The sequence below is a fragment of the Chionomys nivalis genome, chromosome 7, assembly GCF_950005125.1.
Source record: "Chionomys nivalis chromosome 7, mChiNiv1.1, whole genome shotgun sequence".
Taxonomy (NCBI): Eukaryota; Metazoa; Chordata; class Mammalia; order Rodentia; family Cricetidae; genus Chionomys; species Chionomys nivalis.
Genome location: NC_080092.1, coordinates 39,550,571 through 39,569,318, shown reverse-complemented (window position 1 = coordinate 39,569,318; position 18,748 = coordinate 39,550,571). Strand labels below are relative to the sequence as shown.

Below are 18,748 nucleotides of genomic sequence, written 5' to 3'. Positions count from 1 at the left end.
GTAGCACCCCCCTCCTGTGATGATGGAGCTCAGGGAGCAGAGCCAGGGCGGGCAGCGCCTACCTCGATCACTGAAGTCATCAACCAACACGATCTCGGCCACCAGTTCTGGGGGTGAGCGGTTGAGCACGCTGTGAACAGTGCGGAGCAGTGAGGACCAGCCCTCGTTGTGAAAGGGGATGATGATGCTGGTGTTGGGGAGTGTCTCCAGGTAGCGCTTGCCATTGCAGCTGGAGGGAGACACAGAGGAGAGGAGACAGGCGTTAGCCAGAGTCACCATTCAGTTTCCACACTGCGGGAGGATCACAGATGTGGCTAAATGGGAGAGCCATGACCTTTCCAGACATTAGGGTAGGAGAGAGATGGAATGACCTTAGCTGCTGCAGGACTCTATTGTCCTTGGTCCCATGGTGTCTTCTACTGCTAGCTGAGTGGGACCTGTGTAAAAGACCCTTGCCTTTGTATGAAGTCAGGCTTACACACATCACACACACACACACACACACACACACGAGAGAGAGAGAGAGAGAGAGACAATGTCATTTATCAATAGACAATTTTACTTAATTTCCAACCTAGAAGCCATCCACTAATTTATTTACTTATTTTCTTGTCTGACTGCCCTGCTTTAGAGATTGTAAAGCAATGTTAGGTAGAAGTGGTAAGGGTAGACATCTTGTCCTGCTCCTGATCTTCTGGAGGTGGGCGGGGGGGGGGGGGGCGGGGGGTAGCCTTTTGTCCCTGGGTAGTGTAGTTTTCCATTGGCCACTTAGCAAGAAGTTCCTTATATTCTTAGTCTGTGGAACGTCTTAAGTTTGGATTTGTCAAATGCTTCCCCTCCCCCCACATCTGCTGACATTTGTCTTTTGCTATATTAGTATGGTTTATCACATTGATTAGTGGTCCTATATTAAACCAACCTTGCATTTCTGGGATAGCCTAGCTGGCCACAGTATATAATCCTTATGTAATATTGAATATTTTGTTTACTGGTTTTGTTGAGGAGCTTTGCATCTATTCTCATTAGGAATTTTGACCTATAGTTTTCTCATTATACTTTTGGTTTTCTATATTGCATTTAGTTTGCCAAATGCTAGATTACTGGGGTTAGATCGATGGCTCAGAAGTTAGAAGCACTTGTTGTTCTTTTAAGAGGACCGGGGTTTAGTTCCCAACACCCACATCAGGTAGCTCCCTTGCAACTCCAGCTCCAGAGAGGTTCCAGTGCCCTCTTCTGGCCATTTCAGGTACCAGGCATACATGTGGTGCACATATCAACACATAGGCACTCACACGTATACCCAAAACGAAACAAACTCTACCTAGGTTCCTAACATTAACAAAACTATGTGACACCGTCAGGAAAAGCAATCCCAGCATTACTGGCAGCAATAGTATTACATATTTTTTCTATAGCGTATATTTAAGTCAAAATTTCTGTTCTGAAGCTGCCTGTGTGATTGTCTCCCGTCTCATTCTGCAATCACATGTGTACAGAACATCTGGGTCCACTTAATATATTTATCTACTTATCTTTAGGGCTTGCATTTTAATTTAGATCTAGTTATGTTTATAAAATTGTGTGAAGCATACAGCTCCAAGGCCAACTCTAAAGGGGTAATTCAAAGATTCCTGCCTCTCATCGGGTCTCCTCATCTAGTTCCCCCTCCTTCCAGGAGGCCATGTTATTTTTTGGCTAATGACTGTACTGTTTCAACCTTTTTTGTATGGACAGCCGCAGATGTAACTTGCTGGCCTTGCAGTACTTTCTAGGAAACTTGGTAGTATACACTTCTTACCTTCATTTTTTACTGACTGTTCCACTGTGGAAACCATGCCACACTTCCTTAGGTTCCCCTTGCTACAGTTTGCCAGACTTTCCGTGTATATGTATGCATATGTGTGCATGTGTGCATGTGTATGTATGCGTGCATGTGTGTGTGTGTATAGACAAGATTCCTCACTGAACCCGAATCTGTCTGTTTTGGCGAGGATGGCTGGCTGGACAGCTCCTAGGATTCCCTGCCCTCCCCATGCTTCAGCTCCAGCTCCCCAGTGCTGGGGTCACCGGCTGTGGCCACACCCATCTTTTTACAAGGGTGCTGGAGGTTCAGACTCAAGCCCTCACACCTGCACGGCACGGCACGTGCTCTCATCTTCCTAGTCCATTTTAGGTTTTGAAGAAGTGCGTGAGTCCAGTTCAGGCGAACAATATCTAAGTCCATTTGTTCAGCCTAAGATTTATTTTACAGAAGTAAGCCAATCTATTTACTTTATAATAAACTCTGCTTTGCTTCGGGAGAGAAGTGGGATGGGAAGAGGGAAGGAAGTGGGAGCAAAGAAGGCAGCTATTCTGAACGAGTTATCTTGCCCGGACCAGCGGCCTCATTAGACCTAAGAGCTTGTCAGAAAGCTAACATTCTGGCCCAGCCCAGACCACCTGCACAAGAGCAATGGTCTCAGGGCAGGGTCCAGCAGTTCGCTTTTAACAAATCTGTGTGATTCTGATGACACTGGGGTTCAAGGGTCACCACGGTAAATATCCAAATTTACAACACCCTCACGGAAAGGTTTCTGGGACCCTGGGAAGAACGGCGGGGATGATGACTGGAGGAGCACTGGGGGGAGGCGCGTGTAAGGAGGTAACACTACCCGTGAGTTAGGGGGGGGAGGAGGGGAGAGGAAGAGCTGCAAGAGGGAAAGATGGGGATGAAGAGGAGGGAGCCACACCTGTGGGCCGCTTTCCTATCTAAGAGCTGATGTGACCCCCGGGGCAGACCAGGTGGGCATGTCCTCCCTGCTTGAAGCAAGGCCTGGGCCCTGAGGAAGGGGAGACAGCCACTTAGAGTCCCACTGACATGGCAGTCCACGGGTGACATCACTGGCTTGAAGCCCAGAAAGGAGAGGGACACGGTCGTGTCTTGGCACCTGCATGCTGGGGGACAACATGAGGGAGTGGGGCACATTCCAGAAGTGAGGAAGGGCGCCTGGGGGGAGAAAGGGTGAGAAAGCATGGCCTGGGAATGTGGGACACTACACAAGAGTGTCTTCCTAGTCTCCTTAGATATTCCTCCCTCCCCAAGCCCTCGTGATGTGTCCCCAGATGGATCCACCATGTGGCTGGTGGTTTCACAAGTCCTTACATCCCAGAACAGTCCTGCTTCCCCAGCCTTTGATGTGCTACCACCTCAGGGACTCACCAAAACTGGGACCCGAGGAACAAGTCTGGCAAGCTGTGCTTGTGGGGCTCTTTCTGAGTTTCCTTTCTGTTATGATAACAAAATATCTCGACAAAAAGTAATTTAAGAGGAAGGAGGGCTTGCTTATCTTGGTCACAATTCCAGGTCACAGTCCATCATATCAGGGAACCCACTTAAACAGCTGATCACAAGGTGAACATAGCTCAGAGCAGTGAGAAATGAATGCACTGCATGCCTAAGGCTCAGCTCACGCTCTCGGGGCACACACCAATGTTTGGTCTTCTGCCTAAGCAGGCAGCCCCAGCCCTTCTCTACTTCTGTCTGGTGACGAGAGACAGCCTTCTCTCTCTCTCTCTCTCTCTCTCTCTCTCTCTCTCTCTCTCTCTCTCTCAAGATTTATTTATTATGTATACAGTGTTCTGCCTCCATGTATGCCTGCAGGCCAGAAGAGGGCACCAGATCTCATGGCAGATGGTTGTGAGCCACCATGTGGTTGCTGGGAGTTGAACTCAGCACCTCTGGAAGAGAAGCCAGTGCTCTTAACCTCGGAGCCATCTCTCCAGCCCCGACAGCCTTCTCTTGAATGCACTCAGAGATGAATGTGGTCCTCCCGGCAGTGAAGCTGAGAGGGGAAGGCTGGGAGGCCAAGGCCAGCACTAGCTATACAGAAACCAAACACAAAACCAAAACGACAGCAGCCAAACCCTCAGCAGCACACAGCCGGCTGGAATCAAGAAGTGCGGAGATGAGTGGGACCAGAGGGCAAAGCTAAGTCCCTTATGAAACCCTTCCCCATTCACAGCGGCTCAGCTGAGAGCCAGCCACACGCACCTGCTCAAGACCCAGCCAGAGGAATGAGGTTTATTGCCACTTAGACAAAGTTTATTGCCACTTAGTCATGGGCCTCAGCCCAATCAGGCGTCTGTAGATTTACATTCCTGCCTTGCTTGCCCCAGAGTTCAGAACCAGGCAGTCTCAACAAGGTCTTGGACCGTGCTGGTTTTCTTTTCTTTTCTTTTTTTTTTTTGTGTGGGGGGGGTGTCCTTAAGTGTATGAACCTATGTTTTAGAAACTTCTTTGGTCAGGTCATAAATAATTGTTTCTTTTCTTTTTAGAGACTGGGTATTGCTATCCAGCCTAAAACTGGTTTAAAACTCATGATGATCCTCCTGCCTCTGCTAATGACCATGGGACTGTGTGTCCCTTAAGACGCCATGGCCAAGGGTTAAGTGATGGCTGACAGATGCTAACACGAAATGGACTTTGCCCCAAGACACTTGATGATTCACGAAAGGAGAGAAGACAAACAAGCTGGACAGAGGTACAAGTTCCAGAATGTTCCGCCATGGCGTCTCCAGAAGCAAAGAACTGGAAAGCACCAATATGGCATACCTACGGTGGAGAGGACGAACGGATTAATCCTGAAGATTATCACACAGCTATGGCTGACAAACATGAACATGATAAAATCAAAGAGGCTATTTGCAGAATAAAACAGTCCAGCCACTTGTTGTAGAATCAAACAGAACACAAACCCCACACACGGCTATATATATTACGAGCAAAGATCAAACAGTTTGCACTCCCTGCCTGGGCAGAGCTTGGATCTGAGTGTGTGTGTGTGTGGGGGGGAATGGAGGACCACAGGCCCTACCTCTACTCTATGCCAAATGTGGAGAGGAGGACTTGCCACAAGGAGGGCATCCTGTTCTGTCCCTAAGCTAAGCTGCTTAGCTCGTCACCGCGCTTCCCCAGGCCTTCTTGAGGGAGGGAGAGAAGTGGAGCTCTACTTTCATCTTGTCGCCCTGATAAACACCACGACCAAAAGCAACTGAGGGGAAGAAAGGGCTTTATTTCAGTTTACATCACTGAGCACAGTCTGGGCAGGAATTTGTGCACGAATCTTGGAGGAACGCTGCTTGCTGGCTTGTTCCCAGGCTCATGCTGAACTAGCTTTCTGAAATAGCCTAGAACCACCTGCCTGAGGAATGGTGACGCCCAGAGTGGGCTGGAACCAACTGCATCGATTCACCATCAAGACACGCCCACAAGCCAACCTGATGAAGACAGTTGTTGGACTGAGAAACCCTTTTTGGGTGACTGTATCAGGTTGACAGGGAATGCTGACGAAGACAGGTAAGTCTTCATCTTTCCTTCACTCTTTTCTTTTTCTTTACATTCTTTCAGTATCAAAAGTACACAATACGCCGGACGGTGGTGGCGCACGCCTTTAATCCCAGCACTTGGGAGGCAGAGGCAGGAGGATCTCTGTGAGTTCGAGACCAGCCTGGTCTACAGAGCTAGTTCCAGGACAGGCTCCAAAGCCACAGAGAAACCTTGTCTCGAAAAACTGAAAAAAAAAAAAAAAAAAGTACACAATTAATTTTTTTTTTTTTAAATTAAAGATGAAAATTAAAAAAAAAAGTCTCTGTTTAAGAACAACAGAACAACAACAATGAGAAAATCCAAACTCACACAAACATCATCCCTTGGCGGGTGTGGCTGTGGTGGTTCTCAGGCAGCCTGTGCTGTGGGTGATACACGCGTGTTTGAGTTTTAGCTGACAGGCTTTGCTTGCGAGCTATCAATCTCTACAATTTTTCAACCCACAGGCCGAGCCCACTGAAATCTGGTTTAAACAAACCAGAGGAAATAAAAGTCACCCGGAGAAATTGTACTGGCTGCCATTTTGCTCCAAGGCTTGTGAGCTTTTAAATCTTGATATTGGGATCCAATGGATCAATAGCTGCTATCTTAAAAAACAAAACAAACAAACAAACAAACAAAAAAACCCTCCATGGTTCAGAAGAAAGTTGTTGAATATTAGAGGAGAGTTTCTCTCCTGAGAAAGTAGAGACGCTGCAGAAGAACCTGTACTTTCTTTCCCAGTGCAGACCTCCCAGCCCATTGCTGCCCCGGTAACCACCTCGCACGTCAGGATGCCCACAGCCCGCCTGCACATCTTGGATGCTTCTGGGGCACTCCATTTGAAAGGTGCCCGCCAAGCTCACTTTACTACATGAATCAGGATGGAAAGGATGGAGTCTGCTAACCAGTAGTGTGGCTTCTACGCCTGTCACTAGTCTGCGGAAGGTCTAACCAACTTCTCTGGATGGCACCAGGGATGGCGGGTGTGGACTTTACGAGAAATGGCAGATGTGGGGGAAGTTGAGGCAGGAACTCAAAACAGCTGACTGCATCACATCTGTAGTCAAGAGCAGAAAGAACCAATGTTCGTGCTGCCTGCTTGCTCTCTGTTAAATGCTAACAGACCACTTTTAGGCTATTCAGAACCCCAAACCAGGGGATGGCACCTCCCACAACAGGCAGGTCTTTCTGCCTCAATTAACAATCAACACTCCTCTGCCCCACCCTCCCCCATCAAGCTATGTTCACAGGCTGACTTGATCTAGACAATTCCTCAATTGAGGCTGTTTCTCAGACAATTCTAGGCTGTGGACAGTTAAAACTAACCAACAAACAATCCATGTAACCTGACACCGGCCAATCTCGGGTCAGTTTAGACTTATAACCACTTTTCACAATACCACCACACACTCACCTACCTTGTGGGCATCTACATATTTAAGTGTCTCGCTTTGAGGCCTCCCGGCAATCCTGCTCTTCCCGAAGTCATTCCTTGCCTGTCTGCAAATGATGATTCCATTTCCAAAAAGGGAGTCTCTGAGGCATGAACCTTGACACTATGCTTGACTCTGTTCTTTCGTTCGCTTCCATGCAGCCCCTAGGTAGATCCTGCTGTCTCCATCTTCATGGTATCCTGAGAACCAGCTCTAGCTTCTCTGCTGCTCCCAGCTAACACAAGTCACTCTCATTTCCCATCAGACTCCTAGCTTGGTTCCCTGCTCCCATCTGCGGCTGCCGACAATTACTTATTCTTCATGATGTGCATGTGTGTGTGCATTTGTGTGCACGGATGTGAACATATGCCCGCCACACTGCACAGGAGGACAGGGAACAACTCTGGGCGTCTGCCCTTGCCTTCCACCTTATTTGAGATAGGGTCTCATTGCTGCTGTCCATGCCAAGCTAACGGGCACACAAACTTCCAGGGACTCTCTTGCGCTCATCTCTCTGTCTCTGTCTTGCCGTGTGAACACTGAGATTATAGACACATTTTATCACGTCTTGCCTTAGCTCTCGGGATCCGAACTCAAGTCCTTATGCTTTCTGTGGCGAGTGCTCTACCCACTGAGCCATCTTCCCAGTCTCCTCACTGGGTTTCTTGGATGTTAGCTTTACAGTTACCACCCAATTTGGGGAGGGTCAAATCATTGCTTCCTTTCTCTTTGCCACAGGTCCCAACTATATGCATAGTAGACGGCTCACAATTATCCCAGACTTCACAGCCATTTTATTTTTCAAAACTTTATGTTTTATTTTGGGCTGTGTGCTTTTCTGTGTCTTTAAGTTTGCTAACATCCTCCTCCCATCCCATAATAGCTAATCCATCATTAACCTATGCATCTTTCCTCGCAGCCACAGGTGGTTTTATTTCTGGAGTTTGGGAGCTGGAGGGATGGTTCAGTGGTTAAGAGCACTTGCTGCTCTTACAGAGGACTCAGCTTCGGTTCCCAGAATCCATTTGGCAGCTCACAACCATCTGTAACTACGGTTCCAGGGGATTTGATGTTCTCTTCTGTATTCTGCGGGTACCAGTCATGTACACACCAGATGTATACACATACATACAAAAAAACCCAAAACAAACAAACAAACAAAACCCTCCTCATATAATAAAAAAATCTGTACGTTTAGAGTTTGAGTCGTTCTATATCTCCTCTGTCTCTACTCAGCTTTATAAACAGAACACGGCTGTGGTGTCCTGCTAATGCCACATCTTCATCAGAGGCAGGTTGTTCTGACTGACGACTGTTCTCCTCGTCACAGGCCACCCTCCCTGCCACGTCGCACTCCTACTACACTCTGACTGGCTGTCAGTGTTCACAGTCGAGTGTCTATCTGTACGTCTGCGCCCTTGAGCTTTGCATTACATTAAGCTACCCGAAAACACTTTTATCTTTCCAGTTTGTAATTTATGATCATTTTCAAGACTGGTCCAGAGGGCTAACGAGTTCCCACTAAGGTAAAGAAGCGCTGCCAGACACTATACCCACCTCCCCGTGAAGTGTGAATTATGAGTTTTCCTGGTCTGAGCGGTGGTGGGAAGAGGCAGCTATCGGTCGTCAGTGGGGTTTCTCTAGTTCTCCTGAGTGATTCTTTCCCCTCTATGACATTTTCTGAACGAGAACCCACTGGCAGACCTTCCAGACTGGCTAGCCCTCTCTGTGCTCTAGGGATCCACTAGTCTCTGCCCAGGCGCCCTCCCCCAGCAGGAGAGGCACACATGTGCCACCATACCTGACTTTTATGTGGGTGTTGGGAACTTGAACTCAGGTCTTCACACTTGTGTGCTGCAAGCCCTTTATCAACTGAGCCATCTCCCCAGACCATGTCATTGTATTAGTGTGTGTTGTATTATACGTCTGTCGGAGGCAACAAGCTCAACCTTCCTTCTCCTTCGGACTCTGTCACCTGCTGGAGTTGTAAAGAGACTCCAGAGACTCTGGCCTATTACAATAATTTTGAGGAAATGCAGCACATATCATAAATCTTATCGTGTTAACACAAAAGGAAAAAGCCAAGAGGGGTGTGGGGTGGGAAGGTGGTAGATGACGATTCCACTCGCGTCCACTCACTTCTTCCTGACGTTCCATGTTCACCACGGAGCCAGCAGGTCGTGGCTGCAGGCTGCTGTCATCCCCAGTGTGGTTAGCTTTGTACTGTGAAACCGAAAAACGCAACTGATGCATCCCAGAGGAGCCTACGGCCTGACACTTCTGCAGCCGAGGTCCCCTTGTGTCACCGGCCGTGGGTCCTGAAGAGCCTCTGTGTTCGGTTGCCAAGCAGCTGGGCTGGTTCCCCAAGGAGCAGGGAAAGCGGGCCAGCCCACCAGCCAGCCTGTGCTTATACTCACTGGGCAGGGGGTGCAGAGGGCAGGCAAGCTGGTCACCTCCCAAATGTCAACGCAGTCAGTTGGGACCAAACTGCCTAGCCCCTGCTCTCCGGGGGTGGGTGTCTCCAAAGCAGCTTCTGGCGTGAGCAAAGGTGCCCCGATACAAACAAACAGCCCCTTGTTGTGCTGCTGCCAAAACTTCATTTGAAGGGATAGAAGGCAAAGAGGAATCCCGGCTCTTGCCTGAGAAGCTGTTTAAGCTAAAAGAGAGTGGAGGCACTAGGCCGCTCAAGCATTCTAATTTACTCAGGTGCTCCCACTGTCAAACCGCGGGAGAGCCTCCTCTCTGGGGACAGAGCAGGGCTTCAAGGTATCTGCTGACTCTGCCGGAAACTCAGCTTCCACACTTAGGAACGCTGTGAGAAGCACGTGTCGGAAGTACTCAGTGTTAGCAACCAGGAGGCTGGTAGGGCAGACAGGCTGCTAACTGAGGTGCCAGAGGCCTCCTGAGCAAGGACTCCCTCCCAAACTGTGAGCACACGTCAGGGCAACGTTTCTAACAGGGAAGAAAAAAAGAACATACGCACAAAATAAGAACGAAAACCTGTTCAGCAGGTAAAGGTGACTGTTGCCAAGCCTGAGTGCAGTCCCAGGAACCCACACGGTGGAAGGGGGAAACTGACTCCCATAAGCTGTCCTCTGACCTCCACAGGCATGCTGTGGCATATGTACCCTCACATACATACACATAAAATAAAAAAAAAAAAAAGGAAAGGAAAGGAAAAGAAGCCAATCAGGCACACACTATTTTCAACTTGGGACTGTTCAGTTGAGGATTTCCTTATTCTATAAACATATGAAAACGTCCCCATGTAATCTAGTCTCCTCACCGTCGCTGCAGAATTTATGAGGTATCTGAGCTGGGCCTGATGCAAAGGCCTGTCATCCCAGCTGTTCGGGAGGCTGAGGCACGAGGACGGATAGTTGAAGGCCCACACCAGGAGAACAGTGAGAGATGAGCCATTGTGTTGCTTCCTAGGAGTTCGTGACGGTGCAAGGTTGGGGCACGTGGTATAAGTTTTTTACAGTCATGACAATTAGTGCTCCTGATGTTGGGCACAGGGTTTGGTCCGGTAACTCTCAGGGTCAGTTCACCGGTCTGAACCCAGCAACACCACAGCGTGGCTCAAAAATGCTCTTATATGTCAACAGAAGATTCTAGGGCATTACTAAAGACCATGAAACCGACAGTAAATCCCACAGGCAAGCACTCCAGGTCCCCCTTCTGTCCCCTCTGGGTAAGAGACCTTGGTGCAAAGGGCCTAGTCCTGGGGGACAGCCTGTCTTCTAAGCGAGGCTTCCTAGCTGTGTGATTTCCTGTTGTACCCTGCGGCTGCATCTGAGTCACCTACAGGGCTTCTGGGGGCACTGACAGTTGACAGCCTCCAGTGCTTTGATAGAGTTAATCTGAGTGGATGACTGGGCTGGAGAGATTGCTCAGGGGGCACAGTGTTTGCTGAGCAAGCCTGGGGACCTGGGTTTGAAGGGCTAGAGCTCACATAAAGCCAGACATAGTAGTGAACCATGTGTAACCCCCACACTCCGACAGTGAGGTGGGAGGGGGAGAGGAGGATTCCCTAGGAACTGGCAGCAGCTAGCCTGCTGTACACACAGGGAACAACAAACAGAGCCTGCTGCAAACAGCTGAAGACAAGGACCTGCAACAGAGGCTGTCCCCTGACCTCCACATGCTTGTTGGGGCACATGTGTCCTCCCTTCCTCCTTCCCTCCCCTTCTCTCCCTCTCTTACACACACACACACACACACACACACACACACACACACACAATCGCATGCACGCATAACAAATTCCGATGATGCCGCCGTTCGAGAGACTGATAATTGCTGGCTTCTACCCCTAGAGAGAGGGAACAGACTGACAGACAATGCCATCCCTGGCCACATCAGCTTCAAGCTGCAGAAGGTTGGATAATCGGAGCCTCCGCAGAGGGAGGCCAGCGACACTTCACGTAACTAAGTTCACAACCCAGCGCAATGGGCAAAATCCATAGGCAGTAGGAGATGAGAGGTGGGACACTCACTTTGGGTGCCGGATATCGGGGAGAGAGCGATTCAGGGAGATTTTATCACTGACGTAGATGTTAAATCCATTTTCTCGGTATGCCTGGTCCACTCTCTCGGCATCGGTCATGGGGTAAGGCCTCCCCTGTTCTCCATTTCCTAGAGGCAGAGAGCAAATTCAGTGTTGCTGGTTTACCTGACATCTACAAGGGTTCAGACTGGGGAGAGGACTGGATGGCCGATAAAGCCTTATGCCTGAGGCTGAAGAGATGGCTCAGTGGTTAAGAGCACTGGCTGCTCTTGCAGAGGACTCAGATTTGAGTCGAAGCACTCATGCGGTGGCTCACAGCCACCTGTAACTCCAGTTCCAGGGATCAGATGTCCTCTTATGGCCTCCCTGGGCACTGTACACATGTGGCACACAGACTTACTTGCCAGCAAAACACTCAAATACACATAAAATAAAATAAAGACATTGACATTTTTAAAAAAAATCTTATACCTGGTCATGGGGCATATTACTGACTTCTGCTTTACTGTGACCAAGGACCTGAGAAATGCAAATTAATGGAGAAAGGATTTTTTTCCAGAGGGGTCACATGGCTTTGAGCTTTTGGACCTGGTATGAAGCAGAATGCAGTGGCAGCAGGAGTGCAGGGGAGAGGTTCGGGACGCAGGAAGCAGAGAGAGGGAGAGTATAGGAAGAGACCCGGGTGAGACTCAGCCAGGAGGGCTCTCTCTCGCTGTTCTGCTTCCTTCACAGAGACCCCGTCTCCTACTTCTGTCTCCTTCCAAACTGTCCCCAATCAGCTTCATCAGAGGATTCAACCATTCATCGCTGGGTCCCAAACCCTTCTGGGGCTGTTCTGGAGGTCAAGAGCCAGCCACACCTTCTGGGAGTCCCTCTCTTTTCCCAGGGTTTCTTTGGAAAGTGGGAAGGCTGCTCACTGCTCTCACAAGGAGCCAAATCCTCTCCCTCCCTCTGCCACCTGGATGCCAGAGACAAGCTGGGCTACAGGCATGCACTGTGGGCTACCACGAGATCGTGTATTAACTAAGCCTGCTCCCAGGCTATACAAGGAAACCTTCAAGGATAGATGCCACGCTTCATGAGACTGAAGGCTCTCTCTTCGGGCGCCCACCGGACTATCTTCGACAGTATAGCACATCTCTTCCTTTGAAGAACAGTTTATCTTGGTGCTTTCCCCCTAAACCCATGCTCTCACATCTTCCTCCCTATGACCAATAGCCACCAGGTCAGAGCCCCAAAGATCTGCTTGTCACTGGAGAGGCCCCTACAGACAGACCGAGGGTGAGCTCTACGAATCTTCCAGGCATTTCTCAAGGAAAAAAAAAATTAGACAATCAAGATCTAAAAGAAAAAGTTTTCTTCTTCTTCTTCTTCTTCTTCTTCTTCTTCTTCTTCTTCTTCTTCTTCTTCTTCTTCTTCTTCTTCTTCTTCTTCTTCTTCTTCTTCTTCTTCTTTTTCAATTATGAGGGGCTGGAGACATCGATCAGCAGTTAAGAGCACTTTCACACAGAGGACCTGGGTTCAGGGGCAGCACCCATAGAGTGCTTTTCAGACATCCACAACCCCAGTTCTAGGGGATCTGATGCCCTCTTCTGAACCCCTTGGGCACCAGGCACACACAGAATATACATACATAGACCTGATGTCCTCTTCTGAACTCCTTGGGCACCAGGCACACATAGAGTATACATATACATACACAGGCAAAACACTCATACATATAAAATGTAACAAATAAATCTAAAAAGAAATCTTACTCTGTGTGTGTGTGTGTGTGTGTGTGTGCAGGTGCCTGTGGAGGCCAGAAGAGGGCATCAGATCAGATCCCCTGGAACTGGAGTTACTGGCAGTTGTAAGCTACCAGACATGGGAACCAAACTTGTACCTCAGGAAGAGCAGCAAATGCTCTTAACTATAGATCCACCTTCCCGGCTCTAAACAATCAAGATTAATATCACCTAAGTATCCCCCCAAACTGTGCAGAGGAAAGTGAGAAGAAGGGGAGGGGTACCAGCATTCACGCAGCCAGGGTCCTGTTCTGCACGCCATCCATCTTTTTCCTAGTGTCCCTACAGCAACCCTGCACAGTGGACTGGAGAACTCTCATTCTGCAGGTATACTGAAACTTAGAAACGGTTACAGAACTGGGTGTGAGGGCCAAAGACCAAGCTCCCTGTGCTCCCTCCAGAGCCAGAACCCCTGCCCACTGAGTCCCCCCTGACAAGAGGCAGGTCCACCTTCCCTTCTCTGAGCTGGTAAACCTGGCTCAATCAGCTACAATCGTCTCTTCTGATACTAGCAGCGTGTCTGGGGAGTCATATGAGAGGTCACACAAGTCAACCCTTTATGTAACGCACCAGATAAACTTGAGGAAATCTGATTCCCACCTAAGCGAGGCAAATGTTCTGTGCAAATCAAAATTGCCCTAAACAAGGGCTAGGATGCAGCTTAGTGGCCGAGTGCTTGCCTAGTGCCTACGAGCTGCTGAGTTAGGGTTGGGTCCTTAGTACAGCTGCAAATAAATAATAAATAAATTATTTTTAAAATGCCACAATGATAAAACACGCCTTGATTTCTATTTAAAGTTGGGAGGTAAATTAAGAGCCACCTTATCTACTAAGCCAGGTCTACTTGGAAAGTTATATTGCAGTCAGACTCAGGGAACAAATGGGTGGCAATCTGGGTGCAATATGCCTGAGCAGGGCCTCCGGTGCTCCGAGAGCATGCTCTCTGGGGTTCCCGTGGGCCTCTGGTGACTGAGAACTGACACAAGCAACTCACAGGTCTCTGCTGCCGAGTATCCAAGCTTCAGTCCCAGCAGCCGCTGCTGGACGCCAATGGCCCTCTGGGTACTGAGGACACTGATACTGTGGAGGCGCAGCAGGCAGAAAGAGGCCTGAGCTCATGCTAGGCATCAGGAGACCCACACGGGGGTGAAGGTCTGTTAATGATCAGACCCAAAGGCTCAGCAGAGGAGAGGGAGCAAGGGCCAGTCAGCAGGACCCCAGCACGGCATCCTGACAGCTTGTGCCTTTTCATCAGACATGGTCCACTGTGACGGCTGAAGAGGACACTCAGTCCTCGGTCTCATCAATCACTTTCTCTTTTCTTTTTTATAATTAGGCAATTATAAATTAATTTTTAAAAATATTTACTCTTTACTACTTACATATAATTGTATTTCAACAAATGAAAAAGTAAACAATCATTTATTTATTTTTTCTTAATTTCCTTGCTGTTCTTTCTTCCCTTGCTAGCCAGCCCAATATTCTAATGATTCAGGCACCATTGTCTGGCCAGCTGGCTCTTTTGCAGATGTTTCCTTTCTTAATTTAAGCACATCCATCCCCGTTCATATAACATTCCTGGCACACGGAGTAGTGTGCTGGGCAGCAGGACTGGGGATGCCCCAGGCATCAGCTCAGTTCTTACGCCTGTTCTCTTCCGAGCTTTGTAGTGAGTTGGTTTGGTCATACATAATTTAGAAGGGGCACCTTTAACCCAGATCACCACACATGAGTTCAATCCCTTGGGCTGCTGTATCAACTTTCCACTCAAGCAGAGCGACCTCACAGCCTAGTTCCGCACCCTCAGAAAAGCCTTCTGAGGTTGCCCAAGCAAACTGCATGTGGGCACCCACAGATGGGGAGGCCGATTTCATTGGTGGCCCCTTATGCTGGCAGCTGTCATTGGAGCTGCTCTCCTGACCTCTGCCTGGACTCCACTGAGAAGAGTCTCCACACACAGTCTCTGTACCTCCTAATATTGGCCCTTCCCTTATCTACCAGCCTTATAAGGAAGGTGAGGAAGCCCCATTAGCAAAAGGGAACTGGAGCTGAAGCCCATGCAGACAGTTCGGAAGCTGGTGAGGTACTGGCTCTGCCTTCCAGACCTGGGTTCAAGTCCCAGGTTGACCTCATTTTCCCCGTGTGATGGCTGGCAGATGACATCGTATCTCTGAGGTACCAGTCCCCTCTTATTCAGTGGGGCCATAAAGGCCGATCAGGTTGCTGAGAGCGGAACTTGCTCTGTGTTCAATCTGTGCCAACTCAAATCACTGCCACTTACTTCAGTATGGGACCTGCTAGAGACACAGTCACTTGCTAACTGGAAGGTGGCAGGGCAAATCTGAAGACAGTGGGTCTGGTGCTGATGGGAGAGGTCAGAACAGGTGAAAGGTGGGTACAGGAATTAGGATGGACAGTGGCAGGCAGGAAGGTCCAGATGGTCCTAACACATACACAACACATGCACACACCCGTGGCCGCGCAGTTACGTGATGCCCACACTCAGCCCTCCATACCTACACGCTGCGCGTCCCTCCTGATGGCCTCCTTGTCGTGCCAGTCCTTCAGCTTTTGTTCATCTCCCAAGACAAACGTCTTTTTGGGTCGACTGTGTAAGTCCTTTGAAAAAGAAAAAGAAAAGAAACATGAAAAGGAAGAAAGGGGGAATATCGGCAGTGGCAAAGGTCCAGGGCCTAAAGGGAGCACAACCACCTGTCCAGCCCTCACAGCATCTTTCTGAGTGCCTGCCATGTGCCGGTTAGATGGGTAGAAGCCAGGGGGCGCAGAAGCTCAGTGCCACCCCCTGGAAACACGCCAGCCAGGAGAGGAAGGAAACTTGGAAAGAAACATCCACGGGAGAAAGTGCCAAGGGTGTTGCTGCCCAACAAAAAGGATACGTGAGGCAGACATGGCCATCAGGAGCAAGCTGCTTTGCACGCTGAAGAAAGAAAATGAGGCCGGTGGTACACTCCCATAATCCTAGCACCCGGGAGGTAGAGGCAGGAAAACCCCGAGTCCCAGGCTAGCTTGGCATATACTGTGAGATACTGTCACCCAAGAAAACAAAACAAAAGACGTAGAGGCTAAGGGACATAGTCAGCGGTGGAGAGCTTGCTTAGCATTCATGAAGCCTTAGTTCAGTCCTCGGCACTCCAAGGAAACAAATACAAAAGCTTAGATTTAGTAACGGATTTAGTTTTTTAAAGATGTATTTAATTTTTAATTATGTATATATGCGGCTGTCTGTGTGTGGGTATGTCTGTAGGAGGCCAGAAGAAAGCATCGGGTCCCCTGGAGCTGGAGCTACCGGCAGTTGTGAGCCGCTAGACACAGGTGTTAGGAACTGCATGTAGGTCCTCTACAAGACCGGTGAACACTCTTAACTGCTAAGCCATCTCTCCAGACCCAATACATGCATATATATCTAAAATATTAGCATTCCAACATGTAATCGATGTAAAATGTAATATGGCATTTTACATTTTTTTTTCTCCCACACAGAGTTTCCCTGCGTAGCCTTGGCTGTCCTGTCTTACTCTATAGACCAGGCTGCTCTCTGGAACTCACAGAGATCCACTGGCCTCTGTCTCCAGAGTGCTGGGATTAAAGGCACAGGAAATTACTGCCTAGTGGTATTTTACTCTTTTTTGGGGGGCGGGGGGGTTAAGTCTTTAAATTCTTGGGTTCATGTCAACTCAAACCCCTTCCCAGTGCTCTAGAACTGCAGGGGGCTGGCTAATGGCTACACCCAGGGTAGAGCCTCAGAAGTGAGTGTTAGGCTGGGCAGTGGTGGTGCACACCTTTAATTCCAGCACTCGGGAGGCAGAGGCAGGCGGATTCCTGTGAGTTCCAGATCAGCCCGGCCTACAGAGTGAGTTCCAGGACAGCCCCACAGAGAAACCCTGTCATGAAAAACAAAACCACAACAGAAAAGAAGTGATGGGATGATGGACTCCTGCTTTTACAAGAGCACCGGGGACTGGAAATCAGGTTGTCACGCTTGCATAGCTAGCGCTTCATCCACTACGCCATCTCCTAGCTCCAAACACCCAACTCTTAAGTGATGCTGATCATGTGATTATGTAAAAGAACATGCCAAGACTTTCAACTCAGAGGTGCTTGGATGTTTCCATCACACTGCACATCTAGAGGTGTGTTTCTAAAAGTTGAGATCTCTCTTTCTTTCTTTCTTTCTTTCTTTCTTTCTTTCTTTCTTTCTTTCTTTCTTTCTTTTTTTTTCTGGTTTGCAATCATCTTCTGATACTTCCCCCCTCCCCCCAGCTGGAGAGGCTGGCACAGTGTCTAGAAATCCCTTTACACAGCAAACTGCAAATGCATGTGGGCGTGCCTGGAGCGACTGTGTCTGGAATCCACGTGCCCTTAGTCAACATTCCAAAGGAATCAATCACGGTCCCAACTGCCACTCACTTGCTCATCCAAATGGAATTTTAATCTTTGTTTAATCACCATTTAGTGTGTCTGGCACCCTTTGAAGAGAGAACAGTGAAACAAAGCCAACTGCATTCTGCTGGAGAAGAAAGATTGGTCAAAGCACACAGTCCAATCCCGAGACTGTAAAATTGCCAGCACCTGCCAGCGAGGGCCTGGCCCAGCTGACTAGGGCCCTCAAAACCACAGGAGGGTCGTGGGGGTTCATCCAGGTCTCAGGATGCATTAGGAGAGACTTAACTGCAGATGCTGGGTGGATTCTCTAGACTCCCAACCCACCCTTGAGATTTTGCTTTAGGAGCATACACACTCTTTGATGCCAAACATTTAGTTCAATAGATTCTAATAGCTCTTGTGGTAGTTTGAATGTAAATTGGCCCCCATAAGCTCACAGGGAGTGGCACTATTAGGAGGTGTGGCTTTATTGGAGGAAGTGTGTCATTAGGGAGGTGGGCTTTGAGGTCTCATATATGCTCAAGCCGTGCCTAGTATCTCTGATCACTTCCTATTGTCTGTTGGTCAAAATGTAGGATTCTCAGCTCTTTCTTGAGCATCCTGTCTGCCTGCACGCTACCATGTCACACAATGATGATAATGGATTAAAACTTTGAAAATGTAAGCCACCCTTTGTAAGAGTTATTGTGGTCATGTGGTCTTTTCACAGCAATAGAATCCTTAACTGAGACAGCCCTTGTATGTGCATGCATGACACACAGACATAGACACACACACATGCACACACACATACATACAGTATTCCCTTCAAGGTCAGAGTGGACCAGATAGAACTTTTATTTAGCCAAATTTACAGAGTTGCTTTATACTGGGTGTGGAGTCTGTATGAGAATGGCCCCCACTGGCTCATATGCTTGAATGCATGGTCCCCATTTCGTGGAACTCTCTGAGAGGTGTGACCTTGTTGGAATAGGTGTAGCCTTGTGGGAAGAGATGTGCCACTGGGGTGGACTTTGAGGTTTCAAAACCCCACATCAAACTCAGTGTCTCTGCCTGCAGACCAAGATGTAAAGCTTCCAGGTAGTGTTCTAGCGCCATGTTGGTCTGTTTCCCACCATGGTGATCATGGACTAACCCTCTGAGACTATTAGCAAACTTTCTTTTTTAGAAGAGTTGCTGTGGTCATGGTGTCTGGTCACTGCAAAAGAAGACCCAGGAGATACCCCTCTGGGGGTGTCTGAGAGGCACCAACAGGCAGGTTTAACTG

At 48.7% G+C, this 18,748-nt stretch overlaps 1 protein-coding gene across 3 annotated transcripts in view; it reads right to left on the bottom strand.

Annotated features, from left to right (window-relative positions):
• The window catches only part of Galnt10 (polypeptide N-acetylgalactosaminyltransferase 10), a 140,139-nt gene that overhangs the window by 55,602 nt on the left and 65,789 nt on the right, over positions 1–18,748 (bottom strand). Inside the window, exons 2-4 of one of the 3 annotated variants that reach the window (XM_057776345.1) lie at positions 15,594–15,696; positions 11,280–11,418; positions 63–229 (exon numbers count right to left, since the gene is read on the bottom strand). In XM_057776345.1, coding sequence (XP_057632328.1) covers positions 63–229; positions 11,280–11,418; positions 15,594–15,696 — 409 coding nt within the window. The remainder of the gene's footprint in view (positions 1–62; positions 230–11,279; positions 11,419–15,593; positions 15,697–18,748) is intronic. The other 2 variants (XM_057776346.1, XM_057776347.1) reach the window with 2 other exon arrangements.